The sequence below is a fragment of the Zea mays genome, chromosome 2 (genome assembly GCF_902167145.1).
Source record: "Zea mays cultivar B73 chromosome 2, Zm-B73-REFERENCE-NAM-5.0, whole genome shotgun sequence".
NCBI classification, from domain to species: domain Eukaryota; kingdom Viridiplantae; phylum Streptophyta; class Magnoliopsida; order Poales; family Poaceae; genus Zea; species Zea mays.
Genome location: NC_050097.1, coordinates 237,005,918 through 237,030,577, shown reverse-complemented (window position 1 = coordinate 237,030,577; position 24,660 = coordinate 237,005,918). Strand labels below are relative to the sequence as shown.

Genomic DNA, 24,660 nt, shown 5'->3' with positions numbered 1-24,660 from the left:
AGTGCACATGAGACAATATGACCGTGAAATAGGATTAAGTCTCTTAGAAAGGTAAAATATTTTTCGCAATCGCTAGTATATTTTAGATCTAAAAGGGAGAACACATGCCCTCAAGAGCAAGGTGTGATTTGTTTACATTAATGACTGAATCGCATGTGAGTCCATTTTACCATCTATATCAAGTTGCAGAGATAAGTTACATTTTATATCATATATACCATCAAACTAAGTCAAATTCACTATTACTATGATTTTCACAGTACGCCTTATCAGAAATATCATACAAAGACAGTTTCATATTTAGAAGTGTCTAGTATACTCACTAACATCTAAGACAGTCTTTATAGTCTAGGCGACTCTAATAATATCTTTATTTGAGATGGTTTCATATACAGAAGTGTCTAATTTACTAACCAAAATCTAAGACAATTCTTAAGATCTTAATGACTCAAAAAGGTATATTTATTTGAGACAGTTTTCAATAATAATCCGTCTTAAATCAATATAAGACATTTCTTATGATGTAACTGCCTCAAAACATTGTTTTATTAAAGACGGATCCTCAACGAACCGTCTTACCTCACTCATCATTATATGATAAAAGACGCTTCTATAAAATGCACTGATATCTGTCTTAAATTGTGCGTCTTAAATAAGCATATCTCTAGTAGTGGGGAGATGACAATGATCAAGACAAGGAAGATGAACAGGGTCAAAGACCGCCTCACCCAAGAGTCCACCAAGCGATTCAAAGAGATCACCCCGTGAACACCATCCTCAGCGATATTCATAAGGGGGTAACCACTCGATCTCGAGTCACTCATTTCTGTGAACATTACTCTTTTGTCTCCTCTATTGAGCCATACAGGGTAGAGGATGCACTAAGAGATTCTGATTGGGTGTTGGCAATGCAAGAGGAGCTCAACAACTTCACAAGGAATGAGGTATGGCATTTGGTTCCACGTCCAAATCAAAATGTTGTAGGTACCAAGTGGGTATTCCGCAACAAGCAAGATGAGCATGGTGTGGTGATGAAGAACATGGCCAGACTTGTCGCCAAAGGTTATTCACAAGTCGAAGGTTTGGACTTTGGTGAAACTTATGCACCCGTAGCTAGGCTTGAGTCAATTCGCATATTACTTGCCTATGCTACTTACCATGGCTTCAAGCTCTATCAAATGGATGTGAAGAGTGCCTTCCTCAATGGACCTATCAAGAAAGAGGTCTATGTTGAGCAACCTCCTGGCTTTGAAGATAGTGAGTACCCTGACCTTGTTTATAAACTCTTAAAGGCGCTTTATGGGCTCAAGCAAGCCCCAAGAGCATGGTATGAATGCCTTCGAGATTTTCTAATCACTAATGGCTTCAAAGTCGGAAAGGCCGATCCTACTCTCTTTACTAAAACTATTGCAAATGATTTGTTTGTATGCCAAATATATGTTGATGATATCATATTTGGGTCTACTAACAAATCTACTTGTGAAGAGTTTAGTAGGATCATGGTTCAAAAATTCGAGATGTCTATGATGGGGGAGTTGAAGTATTTCTTAGGATTTCAAGTCAAGCAACTCCAAGAGGGCACCTTCATCATCCAAACAAAATACACCTAGACATTCTTAACAAGTTTGGAATGAAGGATGCCAAGCCCATCAAGACACCCATGGGAAACAATGGGCATCTCGACCTCGACACGGGAGGTAAATCCGTAGATCAAAAGGTATACCGGTCGATGATAGGATCTTTACTCTATTTATGTGCATCTCGACCGGATATTATGCTTTCCGTATGCATGTGTGCAAGGTTCCAAGCCGACCCTAAGGAAGTTCACCTTAGGGCCGTGAAGCGAATCATGAGATATTTAGTTTACACTCCTAAGTTTGGGCTTTGGTACCCTAGGGGATCAACCTTTGATTTGATAGGATATTCCGATGCCGATTGGGCAGGGTATAAAATTGATAGGAAAAGCACATCAGGGACTTGTCAGCTTCTAGGAAGATCCCTGGTGTCTTGGGCTTCAAACAAACAAAATTCAGTGGCCCTATCAACCGCCAAAGTCGAGTATATTACCGTAGGACATTGTTGTGCGCAATTACTTTGGATGAGGCAAACCCTCAGGGACTATGGCTACAAATTGAGCAAAGTCCCTCTCATATGTGACAATGAGAGTGCAATCCGTATAGCGGATAATCCCGTTGACCACAACTGCACTAAGCACATAGACATTCAGCATCACTTTCTGAGAGATCACCAACAAAGGGGGGATATCGAGATTGCTTATATAAACACCAAAGATCAATTAGCCGATATCTTTACCAAGCCATTAGATGAGAAAACCTTTTGCAAACTTAGGAATGAGCTAAATATACTTGATTCTCGGAATTTTGATTAAAACATTGCACATATTGCTCATTTATATACCTTTGATCATATCTCTTTCGTTTGCTACGACTAATGTGTTGTCAAGTATATTTCTATGATAAGTCGTAGATTGAAAGGGAAATGGAGTACTCGACGAAGAGAAGGCTTCCACTGCACTCTATCGGTATCATCGTTCGTCGCTACTCCACATCACTCTTCGATTGGTATAATCTTTTCACTCATATTTACTTGTACCAATGGGGGAGAAAGTAAAGGGCTCTCAAATGTCTCCGTTTTTGGCGATTAATGCCAAAGGGGGAGAGAGTATTAGCCCAAAGTAAAAGGATCACACCACCACCCTATTTTAAAAAGAAGTTTTCAAATTGATATCTTAATGTGTTTTCAAAAGGGGGAGTACTAGTATTTTCAAAAATTGGCAAAACCCTCTTGAACACTAAGGGGAGAACTTCATTCAGGGGGAGTTTTGTTTAGTCAAAGAAAAAGCATTTGAAACATGGGGAGAACTTTCAAAACTTGAAAATGCTTCTTACAATCTCATTCATATACCTTTGACTATTTGCAAAAGAATTTTGAAAAGAATTCTTAAAATAATTTGCAAAACAAAACAAGTGGTGCAAGCGTGGTCCGAGATGTTAAATAAAAAGAAAGCAACCATGCATATCTATTGAAATTATAAATTGGTTTAATTCTAAAGCAACCTATGCACTTAGATTGTGCAAACTAGTTCAATTCTGCACTTATATATTTGCTTTGGTTTGTGTTGGCATCAAACACCAAAAAGGGGGAGATTGAAAGGAAAATAGGGTCAAACCTTTTCCTAAATGATTTTGGTGGTTGAATTGTCCAACACAAATAATTGGACTAACTAGTTTGCTCCAGATTATATGTTCTATAGGTGCATAAAGGTTCAACACAAACCAATAAAAGATAAAAGATAGGGTTCAAAAAAGAAAGGAGCAAAAGAAACTGAAGGCTCCCCTAGTCTGGCACACCGGACTGTCCGGTGTGCCACCGGACTGTGTCCGGTGCACCAGGGGCGAGCGACCTCAAACTCTTCACCTTCGGGTTTTTGGGACCGTGCTCCGCTATAATTCACCGGACGGTGCACCAAGCAGAGCAATGGTCGACTGCACAGTGTCCTGACAAAGCTACAGTTCGCGGCAGAAGTTAGAGCAGGTGCTAGAGGCACACTGGACAGTGCACAGTACCTGTCCGGTGTGGCATCGGACTATCCGGTGCCCCAAGAAGTCAGAGCTCCAACGGTCGAAACCATCAGAACCCTAACGGTTGGGTGACGTGGCTGGCGCACCGGACTGTCCGGTGTGCCCATCGACAGACAGCCTCCCCAACGGTTGAATTGGTGGTTGGGGGCTATAAATACCCCACAACCACCTCCACACCAATCATCCAAGCATTCACTACTTCACATTCAATACAAGAGCAATAGACACCACTCCAAAGACACAATTCAAGTGATCGATCTACTCAAAGTCTCCAATTCAACTCTAGCGCATTTAGACTTGTGAGAGGATCATTTGTGTTTCTTAGTTTCTCTTGTTGCTTGGTTGGCTTTATTCTTCCTCTTTCTTGTTCTCAAGATACTTGTAATCAAAGCAAGAGACACCAAGTGTGTGGTGGTCCTTGTGAGGGTCTAAGTGACCCAATTGATTAAGGAGAAAGCTCACTCGGTCTAAGTGACCGTTTGAGAGAGGGAAAGGGTTGAAAGAGACCCGGTCTCTATGACCACCTCAACAGGGAGTAGATTTTCAAGAACCGAACCTCGTTAAAACAAAGCACCATGTCATCCACTTTATTTCTTGGTTGATTTGTTTTTGCCCTCTCTTTCGGACTCGAAGTTTAATTCTAACGCTAACCCCGGCTTGTAGTTATGCTTTAAGTTTATAATTTTCAGATTCCGCCTATTCACCCCCTCTAGGCGACTTCCAATAGGAATGGTCAATACAATCTGATATGCAATACAAATATTTGGACAAAAATCTACAACTATAATGAACCGAAGAATCTCAGTTACTAACATCAAAGCACCCGATAAAGTTACTTGCAAGACTTAAAACTCATTAATAAAATCATTAGTATCAACATTTTGAGAAAAAAATCTAAAAATGTTGTGTAACACTTCTGCAGATCATGATTATCCAAAAACTTGTGAGAAATATATATTTTTTGGTCCCCTTGGTGCTTGGGCCCTAGGCAGTCGCCCCTCCCACCTAGCCCTAGAACCGTCTTTGTATGAGTATAATCTTGTGAACTAAAATTTGCTTTCGACGGGACCTAGTGGGGTATTTTATATGGTGTTTATTAGTGATGACCTTCTAGTGAATCATAAGATGCCCAACAATTGCTATCGGGTCTTGGTATGAATATGAAAGGGGAGTGAGCTGGGTATTTTAGGTGACGTCTATTAAGTGATGTCCTTCTAGCGAATAATAAGATGCCCAACATGTGCCAGTAAGAAAATGTTTTTGGGTCTTGGTATCAATATGAAAAGATTTATATGTACCAGCATAATTGCATGCAAAAAAAGAAGTGCCAGAAACATGGACATTCCAAGTTTGTTAGAGGTTGTTAAGGCCCCCTTTGGCAGAGCCCCGGTTCCTCTGAAAACAGTTCTAGCTCTGACTTCTCTAGCTCTTTGGCTTCTCTGGAAGAGCTAGAGCCATTTTACAACTCATTTGGTAAAACAGTTTCTCTTGTGTTTATTTCGAACTATGTTTTGGGAAACGAAGGAGCTGGTAGAAGCCATGTTTTGGTGCTCTGGCTCCCAACATAAAAACGGCTCTAACTCCTCAAGAGCTTTCGATGAGAAGTCGTTTTTTGTGACAGTTTAATTGGTAGAACTTCACGATGAGCCAGAGGTAGAGCCGTACAAAGAGCTATACCAAAGGGGCCCTAACTAAGATGGCAAAAAGATAGCAGTGAAAATTGTATATAAGCAACTTTGTTACGTGCATCTTACACTACCGGAATCAAGCGCTTTACCGAGTGACTCGGCAAAGCCTGAAAAACACTTGGCAAAGTCTTTGCCGAGTGTGGCACTTGGCAAAGAGAGCTCGGCGAACAGTACATCGGCAACGGCTTCTTTGCTGAGTACTTTTTATCGGGCACTCGGCAAAGACTTTGTCGAGTGCCAATCAGTACTCAGCAAAGAAAAGTGGCAGTCACAGCGCCTGGTGACGGAGACGGCGCCTTTGCCAGGTGTCACCGTGTCACCTAAAACACTCGACAAAGAGATTACCTCTTTGCCGAGTGTTTACTAGCTTGCACTCAACAAAGGGTCTATCAGCGGGGCCCTTTGTCAGCTTCTTTGCCGAGTGCTCTAAGAGACACTTGGCAAAGCTTGCTTCTTTGCCGAGTGTCAGGGCCACAACACTCAGCAAAGAAGCTTTACTGGTGCCCAGGTGTTGCTTCTTTGCCGAGTGTTATGGCCCTGACACTCGGCAAAGAGGTCCTTTGCCGAGTGTTATACTCAGCAAAGTGACCAGTATACACCTTTTTATTTGTTTTTTCTATTCCATCCAAACAAACAAAAGATATCACATATACATCACATGTATCACATAATCATCACAGATATCACATATACATCACATATCTCACAAAGACCATAAATCAAACAAGTTCTCACAGCATTACCAACATGTTCGAACACAAATATAAGTATCCAACACTCAAGAACATAAGTCGCAAGTATCTCACAAAGCATTACCAACACTAAGAACATAAGTCTCAAGTCTCAAGTATCTCATAAGTCTCAACACTAAGAAAGATAATATCTCATCGAGGTGGGCGGCTGGATTGGTGCGGCGATGGGCTGGGCAATCCATGAGGGTTTTTGGATGCCGCCCTAGATTGTCCCTGTACAGAGAAGAGATTGCATGTATTATACCAGATGCATTACCAACATCTAACTAGAAATTTGATACTCACAGGACTATGGAACAGAGCAGGGTCAACTGTAGGGAACAATGGAGGTGGTGGAGCGAAACCCTTTGCGGCGCCAAGGCTCTGCATGTACTGGAACATCTTGAGTGCACGAAGGAGTTTATGTGCCTCGTACATGCTCTTTGGCAGAACGTGATCCTCCGGAAGCAGGCTGCCAATAACCGTCAACAAGCCATCGAATGCGTCTCGACTCATGTTGTACTGCAACTTGAACGCCATTACACGCCCAATGACATCTAGTTGAGAAACCATTGTTTGGCCGTGAAGGGGCTTCTGTGTCGCGTCAAACATGTCGTAGAACGCCTTTGCAGTCGGCTCTGGCTCGTCATCCGTATATCCTCTGGCGTACTGTGCCTCGTGATAGTCGTTCAACATATCCGCTACCCACGCATCAGCATCATAATGCTCGACGCGTTGTCTCAGCACCTCCCCTCTCGTACGATGCGCTTCACCATGAAAGATCCACCGAGTATAGCCCGACGTAAATCCATTCTTCCAAATATGTTCTACCATGGACTTCTTTGATTTTCTTTTCCGGTTGGCACATTTGCTGCACGGGTATGGGACTAGACTCGCTCCTTTAGCAGCTTCGTCATATGCCCGTTCCACGAAATCATCAGTCTTTCTAATCCATTAAGGGGTGACATCATTCCTTCCTACACGACCCGTGTACATCCACTCATGGTCCTCTATCCTCTAACAGAAGCCTAGCAATAGAAAATTTTGGTAGCACCTCCCCTACACGGGGAAGTTTCTAAAACCTACAAATAAAAGTATCAGCACGATGACCGACACAGATATACAAATGACACGATGGTCGTGAATCACATCTAATCGGCATTCAATCATCATTACCACTATATTTTACTAAACATATCCACCATCACATTATATGATTTTATTCACAGTAATGGTAATCATTTCAATCCAACAAATTCTTACCACTATATTTTACCACTATAACAAATTTAGAGAACATAACAAATTTTACCACTTTATTTACCCAGGTCGGGGCGACGGTGGTGGCGGCCGGGGCGCCGGTGGTGGGCGCGGTGGTGGGCGCAGTGGTGGGCTCGGGGAGGCAGGCCGCGACGGTGGCGGCTGGTGGTGGTGTTGCGGGGAGGCGAGGCGTGGGGAGACGGGCGCCGACGGCGGCGGCGGGCACGGTCGCGGGGAGGCGCCGAGCGGGGAGGCGACGGGTCGACGACGGCGGGGAGGTGGCGGGGAATGAAGCCGAGCGCGGGCATAAGTGAGAAGCCGAGCACGGGCATAAGTTAAGTTTAACGTCTTTACCGAGTGCCCGCGATATGTCACTCAGAAAAGGTTGTTTTTTAATTTAAAAATATACTTTTCAGAGTGCCCTAGATCCGGCACTCAGCAAAGTCCTCTTTGTCGAGTGTCCACTAACAAGCACTCGACAAAGACCTCTTTGCCGAGTACCCACTGACAAGCACTCGGTAAAGATTGCTTCAATATTTTAAAATGCACTTTGCCGAGTGCCCACTGACAAGCACTCGGTAGAGACCACTTTGCTGAGTGCCCCCCGTTGAACACTCGGCAGAGCAAGCTTTGCCGAGTGCCTTCCTTGGACACTCGGCAAACTATATTTTTATTTTTATTTATTTTGCCAACCAAACTTTTTGTGGTATGTTCTACACTGTGTAGACCTACATGTACCATTTTGGCACAACTATAAAAGTGTTTCTATATCTATTAGATTTAGTTTGTTTATTTGAATTTCTTTGGAGAATTCACATTTGAACTGCAAGTCACTCGAAACATAGAAAACCGTGCAAGCAAAAATGATATGCATATTATTTAGCATAAGTTATGACCGATTTCAGGAGCAGACTGGAATCTTCGAGCACCATGCTCACTAAACATGGCCGTGAACTTGCCATCCAGTTGTTTAAAAATTGTATAAAACACAAACAAAGTCGAAAATTCATGAAACTTGTCCACGTGTCAAGATATCATATGAAGAGGCTGTGATAAAAGTTTGAGAATGTTTCGAGAAAGTTGTGAGGCAGTATGTGTAGAAACCTAAGTGAACTACACTGAAACTCTATGATTTCATGTGTAGGTCACTTAAGTTTCTACACATAGTGTGTCACAACTTTCATGAAACATTCTCAAATTTTTATCACAGCCTCTACATATGATATCATGACATGTGGACAAGTTTCATTAACACCGATGGTCCCGCATTAGCTCCGAAAAGTACGATGAAGTCATCTCATTGTCGTCTCCCTACACGCTCCATGTCAAATCATTGACACCGATGTACATCCAAGCAACATGGACATGGTGGCGGAGTGGGAGCAGACGCCTGTTGAGGAAGTCAGCAAGCACCATCGTCATCTTCACCCCTACAGTCGCCAGCTCCCTGATGCTCGTTAATACTAGGGCGAACGTCGGGTCTAGCTTCGGCAGCACCTCCTAGGTCCTAGAGTTGGAGACTGGTGGATTAGTGGTGAGGACGAAGCGCTCTTGGTCGTCTGTCTGGGGATAGAACTAGGAGTTCTTCCACTTCTCCTTGTGTCCTGATGTACCTTTAGGGTCGCCGATGCGCCCCTAGAAGTAGCAGCCACCATAGATGGCTCCCCCTCCAGTCTATCGGAGGACGAAGAAGTGGTGCCACAGTGCCAAAGTCACGTGCAACTCGACAAACATCTAGTAGAGGTGGACGAAGGTCGACAGCATCATGATGGAGTTGGGGAGAGGTGAGTCAATTGGATGTTATAGAACTCCAGCAGCATGACCAGAAAGGGCGAGGCTAGAAACCCCTACCCCACCAGCATGTATGTGCCGAAGACAACAAACTTCCCCGACTCCATCGTCGTCTGCATTGGCCAGGTGGTTGGCGACACCTTGCCATGCTCCTTCGAGCTCGTCCACCTTAGCAGTGTCCGATACATCCTAGGGTGTTCTCGTTGGTCACCCTCGATCGCTAGAGTGTAAGCTTTTTTGTTGATGGCACCATCACCATCGCCGGAGAAGGTAGTCATCACATGGGGGTGAAGTGCTTGGATGAAGAAGAATTTTTGGAAGGCTGAAGGCTCGATTGCATGGAGAGTGCAAGTGCTCAGACGCTTGTTGGTACTCTCGTATGGTCACTTCGACGCCGCATTTATGCTCCACTCGCTGCACGGGACTCGAGGGCACCATATGTGCTAATACTATCTTCAACAGACTCCCTATCGCACTTCCTATTTCAAACTACACTTACAACCATTGCAATCTACAGTGTAAAATAGTATTTTACAACGACGTTTACATGGCCTGCTGGACATAGCCTAAAGATTGCGGAAAGATGAAGGGACTGTAAAGACGACGATTTTATTCATTATGAGAATTAAATGGGAGGACAAATGGATTTGAAGTACATCTTGTTGCCAAACTTTGAAACATCGAAATTTCGCAAATAAAAAGAGAAATGGAAACACACGTTACGTGGCTCACTGACAGCCACACTATTTATTCAGGAAACAACGGGGCATGAATGGAAGTCGCCCAGGGTGTGTGAAGTTGCCGCTAATGAGCCCCAACAGAACCGTTGGCGGCCACACTTCTAAAGACCGAACTTGCCATTGAGGACGATGTTTTGGCCATTGATGTTCTTGCCAGCGTCGGACGCCAGGTACACCGCCGCGTTGGCCACGTCGTCCTCGGTCACCGTGTAGGTGCCGTAGCTGCTGATCATAGTATCCAGCTGCTGGTCAGTCGCGTGAGGGAAGATGTGCCTCAGCACGCCCTTGTCAAACCTGGCGGCGACGCCGTACGGCGAGATGGCATTGACCCTGACGCCGTGTCCCCCCAGCTCGGCCGCGGCGGCGCGCACGACGCCCACGACCGCGGCCTTGGAGATGCTGTACGCCGAGGGCACCACGTCGCCGAGCGAGCCCACGGGACTGCCCGTGCACAGGATGCACCCGCCGCCGATCTTGTTGCTGCGCATCACGGCGCCGGCGTGGTTGATGCTGGCTATGACGGACTCGACGTTGACGGCCATGGTGTTCCTGAAGCTCATCATGTCGATGGAGGAGGCCGGGGAGGAGACGTTGCTGACCCCCGCGTTGTTGTAGAAGATGTCGACGTCTTGCTTGTAGACCTTCTTTGCCTCCTCGACGGTGGCGAGGATACTGTCGGGTTCGCTGACGTCGATGCGCATCGCGTGAGCCACCGCGGGGCCGTGGTTGGTCTTGTTGAGAGCCGCTACTATGTTCTCGCAGGAGTGGCGGTTGATGTCGGCGAGGATGACCTTGGCGCCGTTGTCGACGAACTTCCTGGCGATGGCCTCGCCCAGTTTGCTGGCGGCGCCCGTGACGATCGCCACCTTTCCGAAGAGCCTGCATTGCATCAAAACATCCCATATGCATGGAGAAGACTTGAAATAATATTCAGTTGTCCAAAATGCATGCATGCATATAGGTAGATATGAAGCTTACTTTGCCATGGAAAATATATGAAGCTTACTTTGCACTCCCCTTTCTGCATGCAATCACAACAAAAACACCAAGCATATCGTTAGCTTGCTATGGATACAATTTGATCAAGCTAGGAGCAGGCATGCATACCTTACGGCTGCTGCTGCTCCACACACTCGGAAAGGCTCCTGCTTGCGGCTGCTTCTCTGCAAAGCTGAGTTGATGGATCCTCTGCTCGTCCTAATAAATAGTTAGAAACCGCGATGAAGCGGCACAGGAAGTCAAATTAACTAACGAGGTCTCCATTTTTATTCTGAGATCCGTTCGATCGAGATCTCGAGAAATCTCAACTCGTCGTGATCGAGTTTGAATTAGGAGTACTTCTCGTGGTACACATGGAGCAGGAGCGAGCATTTCTTATCTGCATGAATTTTATATCTCTGACATGCATTCGGATGATGGCATCTCATGGCTGTGTCCAAGCTCACACTGGATGTGTGGATTGGATCTAAGATCTCTATTGATTGCTGATCGCGTTGCACAATAAGTCTCTCACTGCTCCGATCCATCAGTTTGCTATTCAACCGAACGTGCACCATGTATTATCAGCTGGATGCATGTTAGGATGTTCTACTACAGCATGTAATGAGCAATAATGACCTCAGCTAAGTATTCTCCGATGACGCACGCACTGCATATATCTCGTTGCTGACCTACCATCATGAAGAAAGTAGTTGTGAAAGCGATATAGCTGACTTGATTAATTAGTTGGTGCCGCTCAGTGCCTCGCGACGTTGTCGGTGGTTTAAATAATTTGCACAGGACCAGTAAATATAAGGATATAATATAAGGGTTGTTTGTTTCAGCTTATAGATTATATAATCTTATACATAAGATTAAATAATCTGGATTATATTATTTAGGTTAAATAATCTGAACGTAGCTGTTTGTCAACCCAGCTTATTGTAATATAATTTTGATTATTGATTTTTGTCATGTGTTACGTAACGGGAGCAAAGAAAAATATATGATTTTTTTGTAAAGAGTGGCAATTGTTGGTAATTTCTCGTGAAGTTGTCACGAATAGTGAGTCTTTTAACAAAACTAGTGTATAGTCCGTGCTAACGTCTATGATCTCTTTTAGAGATCGACGACGACAGCACGAGGAGAATGGTTGACAATAGCAGCGGTGATAGCGCGAGTGAGGGGGAGGACGCGGGGTAGGCTCGAGGCGGGGGGGGCGCGGGGGAGGGGGACGCTCGGGACGGTGGGGGAAGGAATGAGGAGTCATTGATGATCCAAATAATATTGTCCATTGGTTTTTAGTGAGTAAGGGAGAGGAGTTATCTAACGATCTGAACCATTGGTTTTACTGGTATGTTAAGTCTGAGTGCGATCTGTTTGATGGATTTAGTGGAGGTTATGCGTGTGAGAGTGTTTTTGTTAGGTGGGTTGTATAGAATAATCTCTAAATGCACCTCTTGAGTAGATTTCGCTATCATATTAAAACACCAATTCCACGGTTTCCGTCGTTATCGTGCTCCCTCACATTTAAATAGTAAAAATGCTAAAATTATGCATAAATAGAGATTCAAACCATGGTTGTTGGCTCTAAACCTACATTCACACTCACCTAGTCAACAAACCACCTATATTTTTATGTTTTATATTCTATACTTAAGTATAAATGGAAATTGTGGCAACGTACTGGCACTTTGCTAGTATGATATTATGATAATCTGACCCCCCCCCCTAAATTATATAAGCTGACATAATAATTTGTCTGTTTGTTTCTTATCTAGATTATTTAAGTTGGATTATATAATTTGGACATGTTATCATGTGAAATAAACAGGCTCTAAGTCAAGCTCAAAGCTAGACTTACACATAGTCAAGTACTCCCAGCATACTAAATTATAAGTTATGCTAGCCTTTTTAAGATACATCCTAAAAGCTATGTGAATATCTAACACCTTAGTTGCGTAAACTTGCGAATTAGTACCATAAGAGTAACTCCAAAAGCATGCTAAAAAGTTTCCCTAAAAAAGATTATTGGGACAGGCTAAAAATATTTAAGGGTGCTCTTAAACAAATGCTGAAAATTGAAAAAATAGCCCAATTAAAAAATAGCCCAAAACCTACGTTCGTATATGGGCCACAAGCCTGTAAGTCATGCACGCAAAAGCTCCAGCAACTCCAGGAACGCACGGCGGCAAAAACAATCGCGGGATACAAGCACACCCAAATTGGGGAAGCACCCCTCACACGAAAAAACGAGGAAAGGGAGGTCACACGACGTGGAGCTTTTGGGGGAAGAAAGAGGGAGTTGTTGAAACGATGGAAATGTGATTGCTCCCTAATATTGTTTTTCAGGTCAAATTAGGGCTTCTTTTGGGGTTATTCTAATAGCATAATTAACCCTCTTTCTTATTCCCTTAGAGTTGATTTGGTGATCCGGGATCCCGGGAGGATTGGAGGGGATTGAGGGGGAAATTAGTTTATTTCCCCCTCAATCCCCTCCAATCCTCCCGTGATCCCCTTGTCACCAAATCAACCCTTAGTGAGATATGGCCCCAGAGCTGACACCTATCACACACACCTAGAGGCTAACCAAAGCCTCTAGGTGAACAAAGTTGGTTTGGGACAGGTCTAGACCTAGGTAGGCCCTCATCGTCCGAGGAGGCAATCAGAAGTTGGTTTGGGACAGGTCTAGACCTAGGTAGGCCCTCATCGTCCGAGGAGGCAATCAGCCAAAGAAGGCTCGACGAGCTAGCTCGGCAAATGCCTTGGAGCTCTCGAAATGATCGAGCCTGTCCCAACAGTAGGAGCTTAACACTAGTATAAAGAAGCTCTATAGTGATGGTTCTAAGTCTATTAGCACTAGCGTTTTTTCAGTGCTAGGGGCTAGTGAAAATGCTATATCCACTGACGGTTTCTTAAGGCAACCGTCAGTGAAGCGGTTTGCTTAATAAAACCACCAATAGAAATGCACTTACAACTGATGGTTTTCTTTATTAAGCCGCTAGTGGTAGTTTTAATGCCTTTTTCAAATTTTCACTTGGTGCCAATGGCTCAAAGCCGAAGACGACGAGGCTAAAAATTCCCTAATCAAGGCCACCTAAGGTTGTTCATGGATCCCCTCCAATTCTCTGGTCATTAGATCAGCCCTTAGAGTTGCTTTGGTGATAAGAAAATTGGAGGGGATTTAATAGCAAAGGATTTTCTCTATCTTAAATCCCCTCTCATTTCCTTGCCATCAAACTAGCCCTTAGGGAAAACCTCAACCGCCCAACTTTGTTTACCCTTTGGCTAGGTTCGTTGGGTGCTCAGCGCAAATAGGCGACAACACAAAGCCCCAAATCCACTATCGGACTCGTCTTTTTTGTCTAGTGTCCCAGACACTCGGCAGATTAAAAATCGTATAAACAACAAAAAAATCATTAGGGGAACAACCCCTCATACAGTGCCATTGCCCAACCCATCGCCCTATCATTTTCACCATTTTTAGTGGAATTCATGTGTTTAGTGGCCGATGAGATTCAAGCTCGCAACCTCTCTCTCAGTTGTAGCCTCCTCTACCACACCATTCCTATCTCATTTGTGTATATATTACATTTCCTTCCCCACATATTATAACAAATCAAGATTAAATTGATTATTTGAGGCACTAAATGACTTCAAAAAAGTTGTTAACTACAAATTGCATAACTCTTTGAGACCTACAACTATTATTTTGGTGGTTTTCCCATTCGAGGTCGTTTCACAAATTCAAATTTAAAAATGTTTAAATTCAGACATAGTTTCCATTGACAAGATGATCTCAAATAAAAAGGTTGCAAACTACAAAACTCTATAACTTCTTAAGATCTACAGAACTTATTTTGATTGTTTGATTATTTATTCATCCAACATGGGGGTTCTAATATTGTTCACAAATCTTATACATCTCTCTCGTAGTTTCATAAACTACAAGAGAGAGATATATTTTGTAAATAAATTTACTTTAACTTTATCATATGAAGAAATAGACAAAATAAATTTTGTACATCTTGATGAGTTATAAAGCTTTGTAGTTCAAAACATTTTCGTTTGAATTAATTTACTGCTTTAAATTTTGATTGACAAATTGTTTTTGCCTAGTGTCGAAAAAACACTCGGTAGAGAAGCTATTTGTCTACTGTCGAAAAACAATACTTGGCAAAGAAACTCTTTGCCTAGTGTCAGACAAAAACACTCGGCAAAGAAGATCTTTGCCGAGTGTCGAAAAAAACACTCGACCACTCGACAAAGAAGCTTTTTGCCGAGTGTTTTTCTTCGAGCACTCGGCAAGCCGAGTGCTCGAAGAAAAACACTCGGCAAAAAGCTTCTTTGTCGAGTGCTCGAAGAAAAACACTCGGCAAATCACTTAACACTCGGTAAAGAGCCGGATTCCGGTAGTGATTACTGGGTTTTCTAGATATAAATAATGCAACATAACCATGCAGGAGGTCGTTTGAATATTATTTGTCACAAGGATAAATTTAGATGCATCTCATATGTACGTCATGTTTAATTTTACATATATACGATGACTCATTATATAGAAACCAGTGTCACAAAGTTTACTATATAAATAAAATGTCTTCACAAAAAATAACTAAATAAAAGAAACTAAACGACGACCACTATCCATAAAGACTACACAGGCTGGTTTACTAGGGCGATGAAGGCCTAGAACTCCTCAAATTTTTTATAATAGTCCTTCGTATGAACAACAAATTCATCAAAAATTAGTACGTTTATAGTTAGTGCTCAACAAGTGTGTAAGAAAAGGTGTAGTGTAAGGTTTACTAAGGATAAAACTGAGGCTTATATAGTTAACTAGATATGTACCCGTGCATTGGCACGGGAGTTAAAAATCCGTATAAAACATAGATATAGAACGACAACCATCACTATGATATGCAAAATCCATATAGCAAAATATCACCTTAACACTAATATTATACTCTAAGTATAGAATAAATGCTCTGGTATCTATTCAGAGTCGAAGATTTAACTGGGAAAACTTGATTAATCATTCACTGAACACAACAAGAACCTAATTTAGAAGGACAAGAAAGAACTAAATGCGCACGGTTCAACTCATCCTTTCGGATTGAATATTCATCAAAGCTAGCATAGCATAGCTACATGTATTGATAAGTAGGTTAAAATAGCTCAAGCAACTTGGGAGATAAATAATGTACTCCTGTGAGTAGCTAACACAACATTTGGTATAAGTTTCATATCCTTATTTTTCACATATGAGCATTCATATCTGCTAGTTATAAGCAGCATGTTGTAAAAGTGTTGTGGAAATGATTGAGTAGATTTGACGGTAATTGATAGTTAGTCATCATTTTCTATGTATTGTGCACAAAGAGAAGTATGCCTAAGAAACTGTGTATATCTATTAAAAAAACTTGACCAAGGTTTTTAATTAAGAACACGTGCAAAAAATTGCCTCGACAAGGACTTGGACTTGAGGGGTCTCCAAATTTCCATTTTCTAGGAGTATATATGCAAAAATGCGTGCGTTAATGTTTGGAGGAAGGGATTCCTAGAATCGCTTCATTAAATCAAATGACCTCCACACAATCCATGTTTCATAAATATTAATGTCAGCAAAAAATAGTTAAATTTCTAACATGTCTTGTGTTGCACAAGCTGAAGCACGTATTCAAGCCGAACAAGCAAATAGACGCAAAAGTGTGAAGGACGCAAGACGAGAGTCGACGGCGGGTGGTCAGAATTTGTCGGAAGGAGTTGGTAGATCAGATGTGACGGTACAATATTTACGCCACTCGATCAGGGATCGGTGGCACTGACTGATCCGGTCAGGTCTAGATCTCTCCCAAACCTAACAGCGGAGCGAGTCGCCTCACCGGCCCTCTCGCCAACCAACGTCCCGAGGGGATGGGGGCGTCAGGCGGGGACGATGGGGCGGGAACGGGGGCGAGCGTTATGCGGCGGCATGGTATCACGGTGTCCATTTGTTAGTGAAGCGCTTGGCGCGTTGCATGTCCTTCTAGAACGCGCGCGTGATGCGAGCCAGTTTGCTCACACGCCATGGAGAAGAGACGAGTCGTATGGCCTTATGACGCGTGGTCCCAGGATGTGACTGGGTTCACACGTCATTAGGCATAGCGTTCCTTAGTGCATAGTGGCTGATAGCAGTTGTTGGATAAGTCGGCTTTGATGCTTGCATGCAGCGTGAGTGGAGGGAGCCACGAGGATCGACTTCGGCGGCTTGCATGTAGCATGAGTGGATGAGGGGGCACGTCGTTAGTTGGCTAAGATAAGTGTCTTGCGCTGTAGCCAGTGATGTGTGGCTAAACAACCGAGAGAGAGGAGGAGGAGGAGACGCTCTGGATCGAGTTTAGTTTGTATTGCTTGTTTGGTACTCTAATGCCAAAACATTAGTGTTGTTTCATCTCGACATCATCTGACTTTGTCGAGTGTGAACAAATCACTTGAAAACAACGTATACGTGGTATGGTTTAATATATAAGAGCCGTGGGCTGAGGTTGCCTGCTCTGCATGCGGATTACGATGTCTAATTATATATACCCGCCTTCATCTCTTACCGATGTGTCGTCAGAGAGAGGATGGCGTGTATTGGCGTAGCACACTCCCTTAGCTAGTCAGACCAAGACTAATCAAACCTCCAACTAGCTATGGACAAATGGACAAATAAATTTCTCGCCCGGGAAGCCGGGAGTAGGAGGCCGGGAGTAGGAGGGCCTAGGGGCTGGGGCTGGCTGCTGCTGATACTCTCGTATCAGACAAGTTGACGTCGTGCGCATTCTCACATGCGTCGGCTACGCCAATACCAACATCTACATACGCAGTCTACAGTCGTGCTCATGCGTTATGAAGGATGACAATATGGCTTGCATGTAGCGTGAGTGGGAGGGCAGCTGCATGCCTGCATGCAGGGCGCCATAAGGGGAGGCGGGGACACTTTGTGGTCTACATTAGCTTTTTAATAGTTAGTAGAGATTTTCGATGGATCGAGTTGATGACCACAAATAAGATACTTTTTCGACAATTGACATGTGGCCATTGAAAATAACTTATTTACTTTCGACGATCATAAGTCAGCCAAAAAAATAAGTTACTTTCCAATGGTCAAAAGTTCATTGATTACTTATAATATAATCATGACTAGTAAACTTCACTTCTATAACCATAGCAACTGAATGTGCTCAGGAAAATGAAACGATCTTAATTAGATGAAGGAATGCCGACAAGGACAGGGCGCTGTTATCTCCCGCTCTCTCACTGCTTAATCGCGGATTTTGGAGTGGGCTTAAAATGCCAGTTATGGGCCTGGGACTGCTCGATTCTTTCTTTGGGCTTTCTAGTGAGCTTCTGGCTTTATGTTTAGTCTTTTTTGTTTCTCTCTCAACATGCATATATTCTACAAGGGCATGGTTCAGTATACATCTTCATACTTATATTTAAATTCTAAAACAGTATAATCTATAGTGCAAAATAGTATTTTGGGTGACCATATAGATAAATTGTTGAATATGGTCTTAACGCGTACTCCTCTCTCTATCTAGCACATGCAGAGTCGGACGATGTATGCAATCATAAACTTTTACACGCTGCAACTTTTACACACTGTTTCTCTCTCCAGATGACGGGTCCTACCATTAGTAAAAAAGCTCTATATCGGTGATGAGTTCTAAGGCTGTCTCCAGCAGCGTCCCCTAAATTTCATCCTCTAAAAGAATATTCTCTGTCCTTTACAGAACACTCTAAAAGATTCTGTCCTCTATATATTCTCAGTTTCCAGCAGCGTCCCCTAAATTCGGTCCCCTAAAGCTACAGTGTTAACAGATTCCCTTTTTCCATTTCTTTTTTTGTTTTCTATGTTTTCTTCCCAATTCACGCTATACAAATGATGTGCAAAATTGTGTACTTATTAATTTTTTGAATTAATAAATTCGAATTGTCAACATTAATTACCATTGCCTGTTATGTTGTGTGTAATTGTTGTCCATAAAAAATCGCATAAAGATTCACCCTCCTCCAATTCCACACGGCAAATTACGCATCTATCAACAATAATGATACATCAGAACTTTATATACAGAACCTAGATCATTACAAAACTATAAAACTTCAATTATTTGCACATACTGCTCCGTGTTGCCATCCTGAACATGTTGCAGCTTGTATGTTACTGAAGGTAAAGAAGCAAGTGTATCGGCAGAGAGACCTCTGTTTTCTGTGCCAACTACTTCACCCAATGCGACTAGCTCCTGATATCAACATAAGAACCATTAAAACATGGCATATTGGCATATTGATGTATGAAGCTTCAAATGAGGGGCTTGGAGAAGTAAGGATAAGACAACAAGCAATGTAACTTGCCTCATAAGAGTATTCATCTGGATCAACCTCTTGCCATGCCTCCTGGGTTTTCATAAAAGCATATAGAAGTTTAGGTTGTTCATCATTCGTTATAGTTTGACTGATTATAAACAAGTACGAAAGAAACTATGCCCAATATGTGAACAATGACATAAACTTCGCCAACATAGAAACAGTAGGAATAATTGGGAAATATGTCAATCATCCCTAGAGGACTGAGAACAGTAGTAGTATGTGACTAGTAATCTCAAAATTATAGGTGCTATATGTTGCTTCAGGATTTTATTGCTAGAAGAGAAGATAATTAGTGCACATATAGACAGCACTTGAAATGGCCGACATATAAAGACTACACATGTCCCCAGGACCACTTCCAAAGAGGCATTAGTCTAGTGTGGTTTTATTTACAATCAACATTTAAGCCAACACTCACACTGCAACGTCATTTCATTTTAAGTCAAATACAGGTAAAAAAGACAATGCAGAGCCATAGAGTCTATACAATCAAAATACATCAGTTTAGAAAGAAAAAAGGTAGATGTGTTCCAGGTAGGAAATAACGTCAAGAATCTATCAAAGGAAAGTATTGTGGTATCAATAACCAACAAGTCAAAATTATTTTAGCTGAACCAATAAACCATGGCACAAACCATACTGACTGTTATGAAACATCATGCATATTCCCTTGATCAAAGAACAACTCCACTAGTTTGCGTGCACAGAAATTAACAAAGAGCATACCAGGGCATTTTGTTTCTTATGAGGTCATTAATTGCAAACTCGAGTGATCTTCCCTAGCAACAAAGGTAAAATTCATCAACTAGATGCAATAAATCACAACCTATGGATCATTCGCATGATCCTCCTCGTGCTCCACCTCCACTGTTCGCCCTGCAGGAGAAAACCAAAATTACAAACCAACAACCAACTAAATTGTGAATTGAGCTGGGGTTGGGGGCAATGAATCGTAGGTGCTCACAATCGCTGAGACCAGTGAGAGCTCCAGTTCGTCTTCGTAGTCCTCCTCTCCCTGCTGAGACCACCGCCCCCGTTCATCCGAAGCAACATGTACGCCCGCTCCTGCACCGATCCGCATCACGGATTAATCGCGGGAGCAAGGAACCCTAGGAGTGGCCCCGAGGCTGCGAGATCTCGTCGTCGCTTACCTGCTCCTGCAGGACGCGGGCGAGGGCGAGGTCAGCTTCCTCTTGGCTGAGGGCCGTGAAGGGCCGCCTGGCCGCCTCGGCCGCAGCCGCGGCCGCACCGTCATCTGTGGCTTCGACAGCCACCGCGGTAGGTTGGGGCGGGTCAAGGCTAGGGTTCGAATCGAGGGCTCGACCGGCGGCGAAGCACGCCGGATCGAGGGCTCGGCCCCGGGAGATGCAGTCGCTAGCGCGCGGTAGGAGGAGGCGGAAGTTTCCTCGCGACGGCTGGTGGATCCGTCGAGCGGATAGCGCACGCTGTAATGCCTCCACGTTTAGGGTATCTGGCACATCCTCTATAATTTAGGGGACGCTTTAGAGGACCTTGTTGGAGGTATAGAGGACCTGACCGTCCCCTACGTTTAGCGGACAGGAGCCTTTAGCGGCTCTTGTTGGAGAGAGCCTAATTTCTATAGACGATTTCAGTTATCGAATCGTTGAAAACAAAATGGTCGGCCCGACCCAAAAACTGCCAATAGAAATAGCTTTACACCGGCGGATTTTTGAAAAAAAGTCAGTGAAAATCGTACATTTCTCTTGACGATTTTTCTTGAGTAACCGCCAGTAGAATTCAATTTTATCTTGGATGTTCAAATGACCTCATATAAAAAATCACTAAAATAAAAGTTATAGATGTTATGAAACTTTGTGGTTGACAAAGTTTTCATTTGAAATCATTTGGTCTCTCAAAATTGCATCTGAATTTATCAAAATTAAAATGCAAATTTTGCAAATGATCCCAGATGAAAAGGTACCAAAATAAAAGTTATAAAACTTAGAAAGTTATTCAACTTTGTAGTTCACAATTTTTTTGTTTGAACTTGTTTACGACCTTAGACAATTAATTTACACTTAGATTGTTATAATATATGAGCAACAAAACTACAATTTAGACACAAATTAAGTGATAAGTAGGGTAATAGTGGAGGCTATGAGCAAGGGTGAGGTTCAATTCAAGGCTCAATTGCCAATAATTGCTTAGCACGTGAATTTTGTGCCACAAAATGTTTATATTTTATTTTGCTGTTTTTAAAATCTAGTTTATATTTTTTTAAAAAATGTTTTACTAGTGGTTCTAAAAAAACACTAATAAAAATAGGTTAAGAACCGTGTCCACTATACGAGACCGTATCTAAGTATCTAAGGGGGTGTTTGGTTCTAGGGACTAATGTTTAGTCCCTTCATTTTGTTCCATTTTAGTATATAAATTGACAAATATAGAAACTAAAATAGAGTTTTAGTTTCTATATTTGATAATTTTGTAACTAAAGTGGAATAAAATGTAGGGACTAAAAATTAGTCCCTAGAAACCAAACACCTCATAACGCAGGATTTCCAGAAGGGAAGAGAGAGAAAATTCATATGGCTAGTCTACCTATTTCTGTACGGGTTCACATGGAGATAGTGGCAACTATTCTATTACACTAGAAGGAGACACTTCTCCCGAAGAAGCCCTAAAGTTATTTTAGTTCTTTCACCACGCATCTCTCTATGCATACAAAGGGGTCTTCTAATTGATACGTATAATATACTACGTGCATAAATACACATTTTATAGTGTCCATCATGCCAAAGCATGTTTTATGATGTGATGTTCATAAAACCAAGTTTTCTTGACGCGCTCGATACAAAAAAAAAAAATCCCATACTCAATATACGTTTCGACCCACTAGAGGGTGGTTGTGCTACTATTACGTGTCTATGGAGGGCTGATGTGCAAAAAAGACACTACTGTCCAAGTGTCCAGAAGCTGAAGCACAAGTGCAATCCAGAGGGTCGTTGACCTTTCAATATTCAGGTACTGCCGCGACCGCGAGGGGTGAAAAGTGAAAAGACGTCTCCAGGTGTTTGTACATCCACAAGATGGATATTTATTGCATCCCACCTATCAGTTGTCATCATCTCTTCATCGGGGGTACCCATGTGAGTGAGTGCAACGGATTAGAACATGGGTTATATCCTAAAATGTACTTTACCCATGAGGGTGAGTAGATGTTCCTCGAAATTTCAAGCATAGAATTGTAATAGACCATTAATAAGATTGTAGATTATCTACGCACTGCATGGATTATCCACATTCTATGGATATTCAAGCATATTTTCCTCACTTTTATGGACATTCAGACTGTCCTCGCTTTGGCATATACTCAAGCAGTTTAACCACACTTTTATGGATACTAGTACAATGGATACTAGTACAATGATCGGACGCTGCGACGACACACAATCATACTTAATATTCATAAAAATAAATATAATGTCAAAGTGAATATATAATCCATATATCAAATATTAAACCGATAAGAACAAATATTACACTTGTCTTATTTGTCATTTGTATTTGCTTGCATTGTCATTTCTTCAGTTATGCACTATTTATTCGTCATTCAATATTGACCAATACCAATAAAATTTAACCTTTTTAATTCATGCAAACAAGTCACCATTGAGACTAATTAAAATCTGTTGTAACCTTGCCCCTTTTGCCATTTTATTTTGCTCACTTCAATTTGAGAAATGGCAGGGGTTTGATACGATTATTCTCAATGAAACATATCCAAGGCGTATCAAACTCATTAGTCATTTAACCACTGTGTCATTCAACCACCAAAACCTACTAGAAAATTATAAGCACTCTCACTATCTTCGGATCAAAAGTAGAGATCATCCCATTGGAAAATGACTCATGTAGAGTTTGTTCTATTTGCATATATGGTTGAAAGAACGTTCCATCAATATAATGTGTAACATGAATCTATGTTGTCTATAGAGAAAGTGTAACACGAACACAATTCCGTTCTTTCACTACGTTATGCAGGTAGACGCATTGATGTTCATCCATTAGTATGTCATGTGAGCATCTAATGTTAAAAGGGAATATGGAGTTTGTTCATTTCAAAAGTCTCCCGCGAAGACTCTTCCATTGCTATCTCCTATATGTATAAGTTTTAAAACAACGAGTGTCATATGTAGATGTTGTATTCCATTTCACAAACCAAACAAAAAAAGGAGTGAGAAGATGATAGTCTAGCTTATCCCTCAAACCAAACACTCTAAGGGCTTGTTCGGTTATTCCCAAAACACATGGATTGGATGGGATTGGAAAAAAATGAGAAGAGGTTTGACTTGTTTGGGTTTCAAACCCATCCAATCCCACTCAATCCACATGGATTGAGAGCTAACCGAACAAGCCCTAATAGTGATTTGGTCGGTCGTAGGTGAGGCGTGAACATTCCATTGTTGCATCCATTGGTGTGTGCATTATGTAGAGTTTTTTTTCAATATGCGCCATGCAATGTGGAAATTATTCTGATTCGCATTCACTCCCTTAGTAACATGAGCACATGGATATACTATGTGAGAGTCATGGTGATCAATCCACTATTATGTGTCTTATGGAGTTAGGGGTGAAAACGGGTAGGGTACCCGAAACGGGTACCGGATACGGATACTGATTCGGGACCATTTTTCGGATTAGGATACGGGTATTTTTTAGATTCGGGACGGATACGGGTAATACCCGAATAGTATGGCTTCGGATTCGGGTCGGATACGGAGCGAGTACTACCCGGTAAATACCCGGATATTCGGGTCGGATACGGGTACCCGGAATTCGGGTACCCGTTTTTCTTTTTCTGCAAAATAATATAGTTATAAAATCATAACTTTTACATATGAAATCGGATGAAGATAAAGTTTATATGAAAATTTTAGAGCTCGAAGAGATCTATAACTTTGTAGTACATCACATTTTTGTTTAAACATATCTTTAGGCCAAAATCATTAAAATAATGTCTAAATTTATATCAAAATAATAGACTTTATCATTTTCATGTGGGGACTTAAGATTATATCCATGTGGGAACTTAGGATTATCTTTTTATAAACTATTTATTAATATTGGTAACTTATTTGCAATTTTCGGTCGACGCTACAATATTTTTATGAATTTAATTGTATTTTGATGATTTTCTACAACAAGAAATTAATAATACACCAAATAGCCTAAAAAATTTATGAATTTTTACGGGGACACAACATATATCCACATATAGTTCTCAAAAACATTTGGACTATAAAATCCACAAGATGTTGGTGTTTCTTCCATTCTACTCCCACTTATTGCGTGAGTTACATGTGAAATCATTTTATATATCGAAGTTTCAACATAATTAATATTTCACTTATCATTTTCATGTGGCAACTTGAGGTTTTATTTGAATAGAATGTTTATTTGTTTTGGTAAGCTTTTTGCAATTTTGGATCAAAGCTAGTGTATTTAT

General features: G+C 42.0%; 1 protein-coding gene across 1 annotated transcript; it reads right to left on the bottom strand.

The window, feature by feature from the left end:
* Positions 1-9,656: 9,656 nt before the first annotated feature.
* Positions 9,657-11,320, bottom strand: LOC103648195 (short-chain dehydrogenase reductase ATA1). Its single transcript, XM_008672681.3, has 3 exons — positions 10,920-11,320; positions 10,791-10,833; positions 9,657-10,691 (listed from the first exon to the last, which is right to left on the bottom strand). The coding sequence occupies exons 2-3, from the start codon at positions 10,796-10,798 to the stop codon at positions 9,914-9,916; spliced, it is 786 nt and encodes a 261-aa protein (XP_008670903.1). The 5' UTR covers positions 10,799-10,833; positions 10,920-11,320; the 3' UTR covers positions 9,657-9,913.
* Positions 11,321-24,660: the final 13,340 nt, after the last annotated feature.